The sequence below is a fragment of the Betta splendens genome, chromosome 5, assembly GCF_900634795.4.
Source record: "Betta splendens chromosome 5, fBetSpl5.4, whole genome shotgun sequence".
Classification (NCBI taxonomy): Eukaryota; Metazoa; Chordata; class Actinopteri; order Anabantiformes; family Osphronemidae; genus Betta; species Betta splendens.
In genome coordinates, this window is record NC_040885.2 from 531,055 (window position 1) to 549,021 (window position 17,967).

At 42.0% G+C, this 17,967-nt stretch overlaps 1 protein-coding gene across 4 annotated transcripts; it reads right to left on the reverse strand.

Moving 5' to 3' along the window:
* Positions 1–751: 751 nt before the first annotated feature.
* On the reverse strand, positions 752–13,059 carry LOC114856073 (mastermind-like protein 3). 4 transcript variants are annotated; one of them, XM_029151706.3, is made up of 12 exons: positions 10,636–13,059; positions 9,937–10,576; positions 8,793–8,838; positions 8,321–8,364; positions 6,464–6,595; positions 6,076–6,189; positions 5,224–5,394; positions 3,419–4,206; positions 2,999–3,103; positions 2,418–2,492; positions 2,140–2,199; positions 752–1,762 (listed from the first exon to the last, which is right to left on the reverse strand). In XM_029151706.3, the coding sequence occupies exons 7-12, from the start codon at positions 5,376–5,378 to the stop codon at positions 1,536–1,538; spliced, it is 1,410 nt and encodes a 469-aa protein (XP_029007539.1). In that variant the 5' UTR covers positions 5,379–5,394; positions 6,076–6,189; positions 6,464–6,595; positions 8,321–8,364; positions 8,793–8,838; positions 9,937–10,576; positions 10,636–13,059; the 3' UTR covers positions 752–1,535. The 4 variants fall into 4 exon arrangements, with proteins under 4 accessions (XP_029007539.1, XP_029007537.1, XP_029007536.1 ...); XM_029151704.3 differs by having other exon boundaries at positions 3,419–5,394; positions 6,464–6,565; XM_029151703.3 differs by having other exon boundaries at positions 3,419–5,394.
* Positions 13,060–17,967: the final 4,908 nt, after the last annotated feature.

Consider the following 17,967-nt stretch of genomic DNA (forward strand, 5'->3'; position numbering starts at 1 on the left):
TACTGAGTTGCATCATGGGTAATATGAGCCTCCTCAGAGGACTGAGCTGCTTGATTGTTCTAAAGTGGTCTGCTGGCACGGTGGAAGCATTTAATTGAAAGTAGCGTGAAGCCTACTAAGTGACATCCGTGTGTGTAAATGCAAAAGGAAAGTCCATAAACACGACGAGAGCCGTCGCTCGTTTCTTACTTATCGCTTAATGAGCAATACAATTAGAATGTAGCGCCGCGCTGAAAGCAGCCGACAGCTCTCAGTCACCTGTCAGGTCCCGTTAAACCACCGGCCAACACAGGGAGCGTGTTTGTAATTAGGCATCACTCTTCATGAAGACGCTCCGAGCCGAGTGCAATATTGTGTTGTATTGTAATATTGTGTTCATCAGCATCTGGCTGCGTAAGCGAAGCGAGCGCAGACAAGAGACCGCTGTCTGGATTTTGATTATCAGCCCTTCTCCCGACCTTTGGGTCTGTGAGAATCAGATCTCGCTTGTTTACAATAGGGGGCTGACCCGGTGATTCTGGAGAGGTCTTACTCAAGCGGAGAGTCTGAGACAAGCGGGGAGGAGCGAGCTGTACTCCCAGAAGGCTCAAAGAGCACTGGCATCTATCAGCACAAGAAATTGAATGGGATGTTTCAGAGCAGGAGAGATTAGATAGGACCAGGGTGTTGAGCAAGCACAGGCTGCCAATGTAATGCTTCCCATGCTGGAGACGCAACACACACACACACACACACACACACACACACACACACACACACACACACACACACACACATACACGTTTTTCCTCCCACATGGGGACCACCAGACCAGCAGATTACGCATGGGGACCTCATGTTTCTAGTGGTAATAAAGGCATTAAAAAGGCATGTTCATAATGTACAATTTTTTTAGACTACAAAAATTGACTTTGGTACCAAAATCTCTCAAATTTACAACACTGACTTTTTGTCAGGTTTTTCCATCCAGGTGAGGACACCTGGAGCTTTTCTTATCACTGATCACCACCAGGTGGCGATTCTACAAAATTACCTGTAGGTGATTTACTTATACAAATTTAAAACCATGAGTAATACTTTGCAAAACTGTTTTTTTATTTGGCTCAAAAAATATTAGGTACAGTACCTATCTATGTATGCATACTTGGTCACAATTCACAAATGTCATTCCCCACAAATGTCTAGCATTGATAAAATGACCACAAATTATATAGCTGCCTTAAAATGCATGACTGGAGAAATTAAAGTACAGTAAAGTAAAATACAGACATACATTGCTAGCAGCAGACCATCCTCGGTCATATAAAAAAAGTAAAAAATATAAATAATGATATACAGAGTAACCGCTGCACAATAAAAAAAAGAATATGAATTCTTGTCTGCGGCAGGCCTAAATCAGAACAGGCACTAGCACTTTACAAACAGCTTAGTTTAAAGTCCCTTCCACAAAAGCAAACACTGTACAGTACCTGTTTCATCTTTCTCACCTTTCATCACCTTTTTCCTCCTTAGTGTGAATGCAGAAATGTAAAGCCTTACCTTCTTTTGAAGGATTCTCGCTTTAAAGAATCAATGCGATTTTTTACATAAAATTTTACTCCCTCCCATGATCTTTCTTTTAATGCTGCAGGGGATGTCTCTATGCATTTGAGACATTCTTTTTTTCCAGGAACTCTGCCAGAGATTATATAGTCCATCAGAGTCTTCTCGACAGCTTGGACTTCTTCTTCAGCCCACTTTCTTCTTTTATTTTGGGATAACCCTGCATAAAGTAGACAAAGAGCACAGGGGCACAATGACACTAAATAAATAAAAATTGGGAATAGCAATGTACACAATACAGTGTTTATCAAAAAAATGGAATAATTTGTGTATACTGTTACAAAAGAATATATAATGGTGATTAAATGTACACCAACAGTTTGCTGTCATTTTGGCATTAAAGTTAGTGTCAGCTGATTTCATCTGCTGTTTGACATTCTAAGCAGTAAAAAAGTAATCTACAGCTAGCTTATTTAGAGCACAAGAGAAAATGTGTCCACAAATTAAATGAAAGCAGATGGTGTTGTTTTCACAAACATCTGTAGCAAAAGTGTCAACAATACAAGAAATACCAGAAGAAAACTTTAAACAGCTTACCCCTTTTTTGCGCTTCATCAGAGACTTCACACACTGGTGTCATCTCTTCACCTGACCTTCCTTTTAAAAACAAAAAAGTCAAAGAAACAAAGGTCACAGGATAAACTTTTTCTTTCTTACTTCCTGTGGTTTAAGTGTAAAGAAATAAAAATGACAAAAGCAAAGTAGAAGCTATCAATCGCTTTCAATTGCACTGGACAGTGTGAACTGTACAAGTAAAAAAAAAGTTAAAGATGTCAACATGCTTTTCTTTCCAAATAATAAAAAAAAAATATTACCTTTGGCTGGACGTTTCAGGGTGGTTCTTTCAGGGGTAGAGCTATTAGTTGATTCCTTTTTCAAGTCTGACTTGTCTAAAAAAAAAAACAGTTAAAAGCAGTTCATAGGCACAGGTGGTTAGACATGGGTCTTTAAATCTGAATGAATTAAAACTTAGCGTTTTAATATCAGTGGTGGAAGAAAAATCCAGGCGTACTAGTGTTAAATAATTACATGATATCCTAAAGTAAACGCGTTACAAAATGTTCAATATACGGTATTGTACGTTTCTGTGAGTTATATTTTTAAAATGTGTATCAGGTGAAAATTTCACTAAATTAATTTGGTGATTTTTTTCCTCAGCAATTAGATTAATCAAAATCAGGAAATTGTAAACTACAAATTCAAAGATCGTCCAAAGTAATACTAAATTATCTGCAGATTTACTGATACCCTACAGAGCAGATACCCTGCAGAGTGATTGTCTGAACATTGTATTCACATACAGCTACTTCATCAGGTTTTCAAAAATCTGCTAAATGCACTTTAAGAATTCCAGTACCACTGCAACTGCCTAGCAATTTACAACTTAGCCACACACCTGATGATTGTGTAGGTGACAGTGAGAATGATGAGGCAGCATCTGAGACGCTTGTGGCATCCTCATCTTCTGTTTCAGTTGCATCATCATCCAAGGCTATTTTCTCTGGAAAACACAGCAACCACATGGAAAACAAACATTAAGAAAGCACATGAACAAAATTAAGAAACCAACGTAGCATACAATGAAATAGGGACAGAGGAATAGTCCAAGTTAGAAGACCTCAAATCTGTCCTATCAGTTTTACTTTACACATAACCTGGAATACACATGAGCCTGTTCAGGACTTCTATTTGGGGTCTACTAAGACTGCAGAAACAACTTTAAATGAGAAATAAAACAAAGTTGCCATTAATTTACTTAGCAATATGCATACATGAGCTGCACTTGTATATAGTCAATGTTTGAACTATACTGTACCTTTTGGATCAATGATGATCTCGTCAAGATTTTGTCCTTTAAATTTAGACAGCTGTCCTCGTTCCAGAGCCATCAAAACCTTACTTATTTTCGCCAACTGCAATGTCCCTTCAGGCAGCCTGTAATACTGGCGATGGACTCTAATATCATGGCCAAGGAAATCAGCCAGGTCATCCATTTCGTTTTCCTTCAAGTTGAGGATTTTGGACATGGTGGCCATGTGCTTCCTCAACTTTGTGGAGGATAAGGCTTCTGGGTGCTTTGCCCCACAGCTTTGAGCAATCTGCCGAATCACATCGGAACCTCTCAAGTGACTTAGAGCTTGTGGTCTCCCAAACATGAATGGATTCTCGTCCAATACAGCACAGCTGCGGCGAGTCTTGACCATTAATTCCATGGATGCCAGCACATCAGGGGTAAGAAGAATAGGGACCTTTCGTCCACGTTTGCCTCTAATCTCTATGCGTTGGAAGTGTTTGCAAAGCTTTTTTTCAAGTTCAGACAAAGAAAGTTCTACATCTGGATGAGTAGATGATGTATTTCTTAATGTAAAAGCATTCAGAGACATTTTGGATAACTCTCCTGCTCTTCTTCTGTTGAAAAGTATCACATCACAAAGTGTGACTTTTGCTAGTTCTGCCCAGTGCTTTTTGTTCGGCTCTTCTTGGAGTTTTGATTGATATTTCACTCGTTGTTTGACAAGATACTGGTGCATCATCTTCACGTCTTCAGCGAAGGGAAGAAGTTGTGGAGCATTCCATTTTGCCTCATTCAAAGTCCTGAGTGCGCTGGATGATATACATTCACTCCATTTAGTGTCACATATCTGCTTGAACACTCGCGTATTGTCAATGGTTTCCTGATCACCAGAGATCATAGCTTCACATTCCAAAACATCTGCTACTTTCTTGAGGTTGTGGCCTAGCTTTAGTGCCAAAGATGGTGTTTTGTAGGTGTGAGTATTTGCATTAAAGCCAGCCACTTTTTTCACAGTGTCAATTACATAAGCGAAATTAGTCGGCACAAAGAAATCAGACAGTCTCTTCAACTGGTCATGTTTTTGTCCTTCCATTACTAGTCGCCCTGTCTCGCGCATCTTTTGTCTGATATAGTCATGTTTTGTGACATCGTGGCCATGCTTGTTAAAGAGGTGCTCTCCTAATTTCAGGATGCATTTCTCTTTACGAACAATTTTAGTTACGTCGTCATCATGCATATTTTGTACTAACTTCCAAAACTCTGCATTCAAGCTGTCTGGAACCGGGTCAGCGTATCTACAGAGAGCCTGTATTCTAGACATTCCTGGTTTCAATGCTTTAACTTGGCTGCTCAGCTGACATCTCTGCATGTGTCTCCACAAGGATTTTCTTTTGAGATAACCCTGACAATTTATGCAGTGCAAGTAATCACTTGCTTTGGTAGGTTTACAGGATTGCTGGCGAGGTATCATTATACCTTTTCCCTCTTTAAGAACCTGATTATTATGGGCACGGTTTCCTTTGTTACGTAATAGATTGAACTGGATTTTCCTTTCTTTGGAGCCTACTGGGCATGCCACCGCTTTTGCCACTTCTGGTATTTCTTTGTGTTTTGACTCTAAATGGCGTGCCATTTTGCTATATGCCTTGGAGCAAAAAGCACAGTAAAATTTTTTGTTGTATAGTCTGCGACCGTTTGCCTTTTTCTTAAGAGTCATAACTGTCACGTCAGAAGTATCAGGTGAAGAGGATTCGTTAGTGTGGTCTGCATCATGTGAAGATGATCCTCTGGTGTCATTTAAGGTGTGAGAATAAGGGGTTATGAACCTTTTCTTCGGTGGTTGGTGATCCATTTCCGGGAAGTTGGCTGTCCTTTTCTGTAACTTCTGCTTCTTCTTCACTTTTTGATTCAGAAGTTTCGGGAATATATTCATCCCCGCTGCTTTGACAACTTGATATAGATTGGTCTGATGCATAGCCATGCATTTGTCTGGCAAGCTACAAAAAAACAAAAACAAAAATCAAGTCTAAATATTTTGCTAAATCGCAACCTTCATAGAGTAGAGATATTAGCAGATGTACTAGCAGCTTAATAGTGGAGGAAGCATAGTATTGTAACTGCTATACAGGCTAGCAGTAATACTGCATAGAGAGTTGAGAGTTGCTAAATTATTAATTTACATTGCAAAGCATCTGACAAACACTATGGTATAAAGCAGGGGTGTCAAACTGAGCTCCTTGAGGGCTACTGTCCTGCTGGTTTTCCACCTCTCCCTGACCCAACTACTACTGATTACTTTGACCAGGTGTGTTCAGTCAATAACAGCTGGAAAAGCCAACCAATACGTCTGATCAAGGTACATTAATTAGCAGAGATTTGGAAAAGCAGCAGAGACAGTGGCCCTTGAGGACTGAAGCTGCACATCTGTGATATAAAGGAGTACAGCATGTCCATAAAAGATGAGTTAAAATGCAATTGTGGAATAATCTACCGGTATGTCTTTGTTACTTGTCATAACGTGCTTTAAATTAGCAACATTATATATTATAACCTCTTCATTTTTGCATCAAATATATTAGGTCAGTGTGGCCCTGTCTAAAAATGCTGACATTTACAATACCCGAGAGGTGCCATTGCATTTCTTAAATTGGCATGTGAAGTTGTACAAATAAACTTACAATTACACTGTCAGTTCTTCTGAGCTCAGGTACATTTGGGTCTTTTTCAACGTCAGCTGGAGTGTGTTCCAGAATAAGTGTCCCCTCACTGTCACTGGACGATTGCTGTTCATTCTGTGGGGTAAGGAAACACAGATCAGAAACAGATCTGTAGGTCAATATTTAGTGTGGTGATTTGCTGTACTGTAATAATTTATTGACTCGTCACATGCTTGACATTAAAATCGGGTTTCAAAACTTTGAAGTTAGTGTCCATGTGTTCTTGCAGGGTGAGAAGACCAGCGACTGAGGCCATGCTTACTAGTTTATGGACATAAAAGCATATAAGGATAACACTTCTAATCACTTCCTCAAATGTATATTTAAGAGTGTGTGTGGTACAGCTAACCTTTTGGCTCAGGCTCAAGGTCTTCTTTCTCTGGTCATCTAACCTCTCGGTTTGTGCCTTCTCATGCCGTTGTTCACACATATGATGATGCCTTTTCAGATTCTGGAGACGTCGAAAGAAACGACTTTGAGACTGCAAAAAGTCATATCATTAAAGCGAAAAAATGTCTGTAAACACAAGGGATATCACTTGTATCTTATGGTGGATACAATTTCACAAATTTAATCAAACCAATCAATACTACAAAAATCACATCAGATCATGAGATTACGTAGCTGCAGTGCATCAATAAATGACTCCTGTTAACAATTAGGGCTTAATCCACACAGGAACTGTCAGGTTTTGGTTTTGTTTTTTGTTTTATTTTGAAGGGACTTAGGTTGTCATGTTTTGGTTCTAGTTCCTGTCTTACTTTTGTGGACTTCCTGTTTTCACCCAGAGCACACGTTTTGTTATCTCCGGTTAATTAAGCACACCTGCCAGTTGTTAGCAATCAAACCCGGTATTTAAGATCCACCTCCTCCAGCACTCAGTTGCCAGATTGTCGAGTCTCAGTACCACATTCCAGCGTTCTAGTATAGTCGTATAGTTTGCTGATTGCATCCATCATTGACTTCCGATTCCTGACCCTCGTCTATACCTTTGCCTTGGACCTTGTGGTAAATTTCCTGACCGTCTGACCATCGAGTTTTGTCTAGCCCTAGCCTGTACCTCTGCCTGTTTACCGGATCTGATCTTGCATGTTCCTTTGTACCTGAAGAATTGAGATTTATCGTGTATGACCTGGATCGCCTGACTACGTTGGACAATAAACGCTGTTTGTTAACTATAATCCTCGTCCGCACTGTGCATTTGGGTCCTCCTCCGTGTGTTCCTGACAGGAACAGTGTACCTACTTTACACACAAATTTAACAATGTTTCCTGCAAATTTGAATTTTACTTGCGATGCTGATGGCCAACTGTAAGATGAATACTGTGTCATATGAAAATACATTGCTACATAGCAATAATAAAAACATAACCTGCAATCAAAAGGATTTGCAACAGTATGTGATTGCATATAAGCTATTTTCTGACTACTTTAAAACATAAGGTGGTCTTGATTAAATTTTTGATGTGATGGATTACTATACGCTATCTTCATCTCTTTTATTTCACTTTGTACAGTAATCTAACATTGTTTAGTTTGATACCTTACACTAAATAGAGCTGTTGTATTGAAATACAGCTGCTTCCAACTGGTGAGGACATTACAGAATGATACCTGGAGATAACTTTGTGATTAGGCGCAATATAAATAAAATTGAATTACTGTACCCCATATCTGGAATGGACAATTTTGGCTACTTATAGCGCTGTTGCTTGTTTCTGCACCAAACTGCAACAGCACAGCAAATGGACAATAACCATAATTGCCTGCTCATTTAAGGCAGTGGGACTCAATTCTTTCTCTAGCTCAGCTAATATGCTATGAAATTTAACTAGGTTCAGACATAAGTTTAAGCATTACAGGACTTGTTTAGAAATATTCCATCGTATGCATTACCATCTTACACACAAGACAAACAATCCCAGGATGTTTGTTTCAACCACAGACTTATAAGGAAGTGACTTAACTTGCAACAATATATTGTGGGCATGGAATAATAGAAGGTGAGTATGTTGATAACAAAAGTATTTTGTAATAAAATAAATGGTAAGTGCATTTACATGCACTCACTTAACCAAAGGCAAGTATGCAGAGTTATCCGGGGGAAATCTCTCAATCTCTGATTACAAGAACCATGTTAAGAAATCAGCTTACTCCAGATAGCCAACTGTAACCCAGTTACATGAGCAAACATGACATATCCTACCTTTTTCTCGCATTCAGAATGAATGACATCTGTCATATCAGCAACTGTAAATAAAATAATACAAAAACAATTTAATATGTTTGAAACAACAAACAATGGCAGGGTGTGGATGTGTGTTTCGATGTGTGTGTGCAATTCAGGTTTTATTTTCTTACGACTTTCATTACTTTGTGTGGCCATCCTATGGAAACCACAAAAATTCAGATTTCTTTTTATATATCGCCTGATATAGAGGTTAGCAAACCCTTATTATAATATTAAAATATTATTAAAATAGCCTAAATTTTCTTAGTGGATAAACATTCAAACAACTCCTTATTCTATATCAAGTGGGGTTAGGAATATATTCTGTTAGATATGAAGGGTTAATTCTTTCAGAGATCCATCTGTTTTGACAGCTAAAACGGTTAACTCCAACCAACCATACATGTCCTCACTATACTATCAGCCTATAATCACCAATTTTTCTTACCTTTATATTCACCACTGTCAGTAGATCCTACGTTTGGGCTGTCCTCCTGTGAATACAAAGACCAACATTATCCAGCCGAATTATACCATTGAAGCTTTTAATACAGTGTTATTTAGTATTGATGTAATTACCTTTGTAACAATGAAAATAGTAATAATAGTTTGTCATATGGGTCACCATATTCTGACTGAACTAAATGGTTGAAATTGACTTAGTGATAATGAAATAATTGATAAGTGTTACAAATTATGGAAATCAATAAATTGTTCCCATAAGCCTTGATTCTCTAACAATAAAGCCTGGTCAGGATTAAATAGCAGAATTTTTTAAAAGTCTACTAAAATACCACCACAATACGATCAGTCTTTACAAGAAGTGGTTGAAGTACAAAATGATTACATACACACAAATTAGTTATTATTCCTCTGCTGTTGAAGTTAATCACTGCTAAGCACCTAAACAGTCTGCACCTGGCAGAGCGTTTTACAATTGACGCCAGTGCAGTACCGCACCAGGTGTCATAAATTAGACTTCGTTCACCTCGGCTTCCTCTGTGTCCGCTATCCGCACGGCGCTGGAGCTTAACTCCGCCCTCGACCAATGAAACGCACAGGCAAGATAGCAACAGCCTAGTCCCGTAATCGTATTAACGCGTGGCTTAGCTCACCCACTGCTGTTTTCAAGCGCTAATTAAATAAACAGGCCTTCACGCCCGCGCAAAAGTCTTTCACTCGACGACTGATCATGGTATACTAAAATAATGCACTCCTCACCTGCGGCTGATTGAAACGTTTAACATTCCCCACTCCTGTGCATCTTTTCACTGCAGGTGGACGACGTCTAATGTGTGACGTCTTATACTTGTCCCGCCGCTGCATTATTTTATCAATATTATTTAGATTTTAAAGTTTGCGGGAAAATTAGTGTAAAAAGGAGTAATGGTATAGCCAAACTTGGCTATAAACTTGACACTATAGCACGTGCAGACAAGCTAGCAAGCATCTAACGTTAGCTAATAAAGCTACACTTGTGAAATTCCAGTACACATTACTTGTGTTAATATGTAATAATGGGAAAACCACATACAAGTGAATTGAACAGCACAATATTATAATAGGAGTTAGTGTAATAACTCATAACTTACCATTTCAGTCGGTGCTCAACAAGTAACTCCACTCTTCTGTGTCGCATGCAAAAATGTCTGTCCTTTCCAAGGGAGCAGGTGTGGCATCAAAAGGGAGCGCTTGATTTGTTATATGGCGCACACCAGATCAACTCCGCACATAGTTACAAATAGCACAACAGAAAACCACGGCTCAGCTGTGTAACAAAACAAACTACAAGATCACTCTGGCAAATTCCCGCGCAGCAGTGAATAGGGGGTGTGTGGTCAAGGTTGGGACTTCGAATCTCAGGATCAGTGTATTTATCTGTTTGCATGCATTATCTGCATGATTAAGATGGGGACTTTAAATGTCGGGAGCAGTGTAATATCTACTGTTACTGAGAGTATATGTTTTCTGCTAACTGGATACCTGAACTAATGATTAAAAACATAAACAGAATGTAGATTTTTTAAAATCCATATTTAATGAATTAATGTTTTTGTAACAAAGATATTTTTTATGCTTAAAAATAATAAATCTCTGCTAAACTGTGAAAAAGAAGGCTACACTATACACACCCACTGGGCTGAAGGGAGGCTACTAAGTGGCAGGAAGACTATCAAGAAAAAATCCCTTACAGAGAAAATATTAACTTGACCAGATAAACTTTACATTAACCTTAATTTACACACCTTACATAGAAAATATTAACTTGACCAGATAAACTTTACATTAACCTTAATTTACATACTTTAATTTAGAGCTGTGAATCTAATTAAGCTGTTGTTAATGGCTGACAAACGGGCCCGAACTCCCAATGGGAAATATTATAATATTATTTAGTAGGCATAATAAGTACAGAAACAGAAGCTAGATCGACAGACAAGACAACAGAGAACCTATTTGCACAACTCACACAAGTAATATCATTAAATACAAGAGAAGAGTTCTAATATAACAGAACAAAGAAAACATACATAGACACAGGAATAACTTAGACCAAACTGAAATTCTCTGCTGAAGCAGGACATGGTGATCACTTTATTATTGCCTCTTACTGCCTGATCATGAACAGCATGAACAACTGTAGACAGTAGGGCGGGGGAGGGGCACGGCCAAGGTGGGGACTTGAAATGTCAGGAACAGTGTAACATCTGCTGTTACACAAAGCCAGAAGTGGCATGGTGAAGGTGGGGACTTAGACATGTCAGGGCATGTAAAACTAAATGCAAAAAAACAAGTAACATTGTTTAGATTTTTTGTGACTGTATGTGACAGGTCAGGGTCTCAGTGATTTCAAATAGTTATTTTGGTCCATTCTTGCACATGTACTATGTTTAAGTGCTTTTTGCAAATTTGACTTTTGACTTTTTGGTGAAGAGGTAAAGGCCATCACAGCATTTTTGTTTTAGTTCTGGTTCTGGTTTTGGCTCTTGTTCCCCCTGTCTGGCCTGCATCTTGTTTTCTCCCATGGTCACTTTGCCAGACTCACTATCTTGCCTATTGTTTTGAATGTGCATTTTTTTCTGCAACCCGAGGCCACAACAGCATGCGAGCTACTGCATGACACAATTAGGCACCTAGAGACACAGCATCCAGATGCTCTTTATCTCATTAGTGGGGATTATAATAATTATAATAATTCATCCAGTACACGAGCTATTAAATTATAACAAATTTTAAAAATGTGTGAAGTGTTCCAAAGGCAATTATAGCAAAGTTGTTTATGTTTAATAGATTTGGCTACAGCCAAACTTCCTTTACAACCCCCCTTCACACATCTTACGTCCAGCAGCCACAACCGCCATTCCTTTACCACTATCCTCACGTCATCTGACCAAATGTGAATATAAATGAAGGACCAGAAGGGATCTGACCCAGATTGTTCAGGACCTGTACTGACTAGCTCTGAGTGATGGTCACATACATCTTTTCTGTGGAGGACTTTCTGAATTGGATTCGGTTTCTGGGACCACACATGCTAAATTGAAAAAACACTACACACTAGTAGCTCTGGTCTCCCACCTGATAAAGACTATGCAGAGGCCCATCCTCGGCCACTTACTTTAGCACATTGCTGGACCTGCTGCAGTTTGCTTAGAGGTGAAACATTAGGATGGATGGTCTTGTCTTCTATCTGCTGTACTGTGCACAGACTCAGACTGGAAGATGCTATGAGGGTCGTGTTTTTACTTCTTCAGCTCATTCAACAACATCCAGCCAGTACTACAGCGAGGAAATCTGGAAGGAGCAAGACTAGACGGGCACATCACTGGATAGGCAGTAGCTTACCTCACCACAGGCCACTGTACTCATAAATTGCTGGTCTCAGTCGGATTTGACTAATCTGCTTATTCATGCTTCAAGTGCTAATAAAAATTAACCCTACTTTGTTACCTCGACACCTGTGCACAAATCAATGGTTGGACGACTGATTGTTATATCAAATAAGGAGGGAGACTTCAAGTTATCCACTCCTTAGCTGTCACAATCAGCCGCAGCTATTTTAAACTTCGCCATTCCCCTGACAACCATCTGTGTTTATTCAGCTTTAGTTTTTGTGTTTGTACACACGATTTAACTTTTCCGCAGGTTGGTTTATAAAGTGCTTCCATAAACCACTTTGATGACAGCGCATTAATGCGTCAGATGTCACAAATTAAAGCCTCCGCTCACCTCGGCTTCCTCTGTCCGCACGGTGCTGGAGCAGAGCTACAGTACACATTTCTCTCAGTCATCTTTAAAGCATGAGTAATATCTTGAATTAATTGAGAGAAAATCAGAAGGGCACACTTTGAACTTGAACTTTGAACTGGAATGACCACAATTGTCACAGCTCAAAGAGATAACAGAAGTGTCATTCATTAAGGTCTTGACTTACATGCAGTAAACTTATTTTTGTGACAACCTTCTTGGTTTTGCTGGTAAAAGCTTGTTTAGCAGGGGTACAAATCAGCTTTCACTAGGGTAGCTGAGTTTCCCGCCTAAAACCAACAGTCTCCATGAAACAGCACGGCTGCATTAACCTCTGAATGACAGGTAAAACTCTTGATATTGTCTACACAGCAGCTCCATTTATATTACTGATTAGCTAATCATTTAATTAGTGTTTGATTGTTTAGTAATTACCAAACATTTAAAATATAAAAAATCAATCAAATAGCATTTAAAAACCAGTATATGGGACCTACTTCTTATACATTAATGATATTTAGTAAATATCACTATAAATGATATTTATAGTGTGTTGTTAGTAACATTAGTGTACACAACCTGTACACAGCTTTTTTATAGTTTTTCTAAGTTTGGCGCAGTACAAACGCTGTTTTTTAAAGCTACGATGTTTACACCGCGGAGCAGCTGATCGCGCTGCGCAGCGCCGTAGTTCTGCCCAGAGACAGACACGAGATCACCGCTGAGGTGCTGGTGAAGTCCCGACGTGGGCGCCGCGCTGGAAAACTACGACGGGAGAAAACGAGACGCTTCAGGCCCGCTGTCCCCTCCGTTATCATGGGGAACGTGAGATCTCTCCCCAACAAGATCGACGAGCTCGCGGCGCTCACACGGTACCAGCCGGAGTACAGAACGAGCAGCGTGCTGCTGTTCACGGAGACCTGGCTGACGTCACTCATCCCGGACTCGACCGTTGCACTGGACAATTTTCATCTGCTACGTGCGGACAGAACGGAGCACAGCGGTAAGAGGAAGGGAGGGGGTCTGGCTGTGTTTGTGAACATCAGGTGGTGTATGCCACGACATTGCACTGTCAAAATGAAGCTGTGCAACAGAGACATTGAGCTGTTAGCGGTGGGCATGAGGCCATTCTACCTGCCACGGGAGTTCACACACGTTATAATAATTGCTGTGTACGTCCCACCCTCCGCTAACGCTGACACAGCTTCTGAGACCCTGCTCTCAGTCACCAGCAGGCTGCAAACACAGCACCCACAGGCCCTCTTCCTGATCTCTGGGGACTTTAACCATGCACCTCCTTCAGCTGCTCTGCCTACATACACCCAGTATGTGACCTGCCCCACCAGAGACAATAAAACACTGGACTTATTCTATGCCAACACCAAAGAGACCTACGTTGCATCCTCCCTCCCACCGCTGGGCAGAGCTGACCACAACATCCTGCATCTCCTGCCTGTGTATAAACCTGTTGTACACAGGCAGCCGGTGGTGCCCCGCACAGTGAAGAGGTGGACAGCTGAGAGCGAGGAGGCTCTCAGGGACTGTTTTAACACCACTGTGTGGACGGAGCTCTGCAACCCACATGGGGAGGACATTAACGCAATAACAGACTGTGTAACGGACTACATAAACTTCTGCTGTGAAAACACTGTTCCCACCAGGCGGGTTCGGTGTTTCACCAACAGCAAACCATGGGTCACCCCTGATATTAAAGCTCTGCTAAAGGAGAAGAAGAGAGCATTTAAATCAGGGGACAGGGAGGAGCTGAGGAGGGTGCAGAAGGAGCTGAGGAGGAAAATCCGTGAGGGGAAGTCCAGCTACAGGAGGAAGATGGAGGAGCAGCTGCAGCAGAACAATGTGAGTGAGGTGTGGAGGAGCCTGAAAACCATCTCAGGCTTCAAAGCTCCACACCCACAGGCTGAGGGGGACCTGAGCTGGGTCAACGAGCTGAACTCACACTTTAATAGGTTTGACCAAGCACCCACTCACACCTCCCAGCAGCTGCCTCCGAACCTCTTGTCACCTCATACCAATGGATTACCAGCCCCCACAGCCCTTCACACCTTTACACAAAGCCCTCTACCCTCAGCCCTGACGACTGGTGACTCATCCCAACCACACCCCCTCACTTCACACCACACTGAGTCACTTCCTCAACCCCTCCCTTCACACCACACTAAGACACTTCCTCCACCCTTATCCTTCTCCAGCACCCAGGTGAGAAGTGAGCTCAGGAAGATCAAGGCCAGGAAAGCAGCTGGACCAGACGGCATCAGCTCCAGACTCCTTAAGTCCTGTGCAGGCGAACTGTGTGGAGTTATGGAGCATGTCTTCAACCTGAGCCTCAAGCTGAGGGTGGTACCACAGCTCTGGAAGACCTCCTGCGTGGTACCAGTGCCCAAGATACCGCACGCCAAAGACCCCAGCAGCTTCAGACAAGTGGCACTGACATCACACCTGATGAAGACACTGGAGAGACTGGTCCTGGGTAACCTCCGCTCTGCGGTGGGAACCTACCTGGACCCGCTGCAGTTCGCCTACCGACACGGCATAGGAGTAGACAACGCTGTCATCTTCCTCCTACATCGAGCCCTTTCCCACCTAGAGAAGCCCGGCAGCACTGTGAGGATCATGTTCTTTGACTTCTCCAGTGCCTTCAACACCATCCAGCCGATGCTTCTGAAACACAAACTGGAGGAGGCTGGTGTGGACCTTCATCTGACGGAGTGGATTATGGACTATCTCACAAACAGGCCTCAGTTTGTGAGAGCCAGGGACTGTGTGTCTGACACTCTGACCTGCAGTGTGGGGGCCCCACAGGGGACTGTACTGGCCCCCTTCCTTTTCACCCTCTACACGTCAGACTTCAGACACAACACGGACAGCTGTGTTCTGCAGAAGTTCTCTGATGACTCTGCGATCGTCGGACTGATCACCAATGATGACGATGCAGAGTACAGAGGACTCACTCAGAACTTTGTGGACTGGTGCCAGCGGAACCACCTCCTGATCAATGCAGGGAAAACGAAGGAGATGGTGGTGGATTTCCGCAGACAGCAGCCTGCTGTCATCCCACCGATGCACATCCAGGGAAGGGACATTGAGAGAGTGGACTCTTACAAGTACCTGGGAGTGCATCTGAACAATAAACTGGACTGGACTCATAACACGGACGCACTGTACAGGAAGGGTCAGAGCAGACTCTACCTGCTGAGGAGACTGCGGTCTTTTGGAGTGAAGGGGCCACTCCTGAAGACCTTCTATGACTCTGTGGTGGCATCAGCCATCCTGTACGGTGTGGTCTGCTGGGGCAGCAGCATCACAGCGAGGGACAGGAAGAGACTGGACAGGATAATCAGAAAGTCCAGCTCTGTCCTGGGCTGCACTCTGGACACGGTGCAGGAGGTGGGTGAGAGAAGGGTCCTGGCTAAACTGACATCCATCATGGACCAGGTCTCTCACCCACTGGAGGACTCACTGTCTGCTCTGGAGAGCAGCTTCAGTAGCAGACTGATCCACCCTCGCTGTGTGAAGGAGAGATATCGTAGATCCTTCCTACCTGCTGCTGTCAGACTGTACAATCAGAACTGTTGACCACATCCCACCACAGTCACTCACCCACTGCATCAGTGGTTTATATAGCAACCTGCTCTGCACAATATTTGTGTAAATCTGTGAACAATCATGTATATTGTTACCGGTACAAATCTTATACCCATTACTATGCAATAACCCTGCAAAGACCTCATACTCACTCTAACTGTACTGTACTGCTTTGTACTGTGCCAACACAAACTGTTCTGTACCTGTATTTTTGCTCATCTGTATGCTGTTGTGAGAGGTAATTTCCCCACTGCGGGACTATTAAAGGTTTTCTTATTCTTATTCTTATTCACTTTCTGGCCATTTGACCTGGCTGGAGATGGCTGTTTGAGCACCCCACCCCCCCTTTGCTACATGTCTGTGTGTTTACACAGCTTTTAGCTTTACAGTGGCATTGTTTGTTTTCATCCAGCTTCTTCAGGGATTAATGCTAGAAGCCAGAGAGTGGGGGCTTCTCAGGAACATGAACATGATTGGGTATTTGATGCTGTAGTTACCCATACCTGGGCCTTTTCTGCCTTCCTTGGCTTACATCTTTAATTGTCGACTTAAAGGGGTCAGATCAGGCAAAAAACACTTCTTAGACATTTTTGAGCTTTCCTATTACTCTATGGGTCACATTTACACACACTGAGCATGGTAGAAGTGCATTTCCTTCTTTTTTTACATATTGAGACTTTATCCAATGGAGACAGACCTCGTCCTATTCTGAAACCGTGACCCCCTTGTCGTCACAGATGCAGAAAGTCCTCCCTGCAAATCCCGAGCCACCACCTCCACGATGATACTGAACCAAAACTGGACTTCCGCTATTTCCCCTCTCTCACTCACCGTCAACAGACGAGCATGGCAGCGCCTCCCATAGTCCTCCCATAGAAAGTGTTCAGTTCTTGGGTGATTTAACCAACACCAAAGTCTATTCACTTTAACAAGGGATCAACAAGTGAGGAGTTGTGGGTCACTTTTATTTTAAACGGACCAGTGCCAGAAACACTGTCTCAGCATTTATACATATGTGCATTTTAAACAAGGGTGAGTACAATGCTGGATTTGTTTCACGGCTCCTGTTGAAAAAAAAGGATCTATTCCTACAGTCCGTCACCCACTCACTGAAGTAAGTACATGCTTGGTACTTATAATGTTTTAAAACGTTAGTTTGTCTGTTGTAACCCATGTGTTAGGCAAGCTAATAGCTACTTACTTACTAACGGTTACAGCCAGTTGACCAAGCCTTTGTCCCCTTCAAATGTGCTTATGTTGGCTTCTGTAGCCACATACCTGTGTGGGAAAAAAGCTAATAGCTATCGGCCTACAGGCAGGGAACGGTGGGTCTAGCTTTTGGCCTTTTTCTGTAATCGCATACACCCTGGGGAAAAGCTGATCGCTAGTGGCCTTCGAGCAGCTACAAGCAGGGAGTGGTGGGTCTAGCTTGCTGTAGCAAGTACATGCTTGATACTTGTAATGTCTAAATATGTTAGTTGGTCTGTTTAAAATGTAATAACCCACATGTGAGACAAGCTAATAGCTAGTTTTGCTAACGGCTAGAGACACATCTTGCATCAGCCGAAATGTGGTGACTTCAACAGCCTCCTCTTCAGCTTAAGGGTCAGATTCGGAATCGTAGATGTATGGTTGTACTACGCTACCAGACCAGCTGGCCATTGTTGTGCAGTCCTGTAGTGGGTCTTCTTCTTCTGTGGAGGATTGCGTTGGATTGCATTCTCAATGTTGAACTACTGCCACCTATTGTATCCTAACCATGCGGTGGCTCA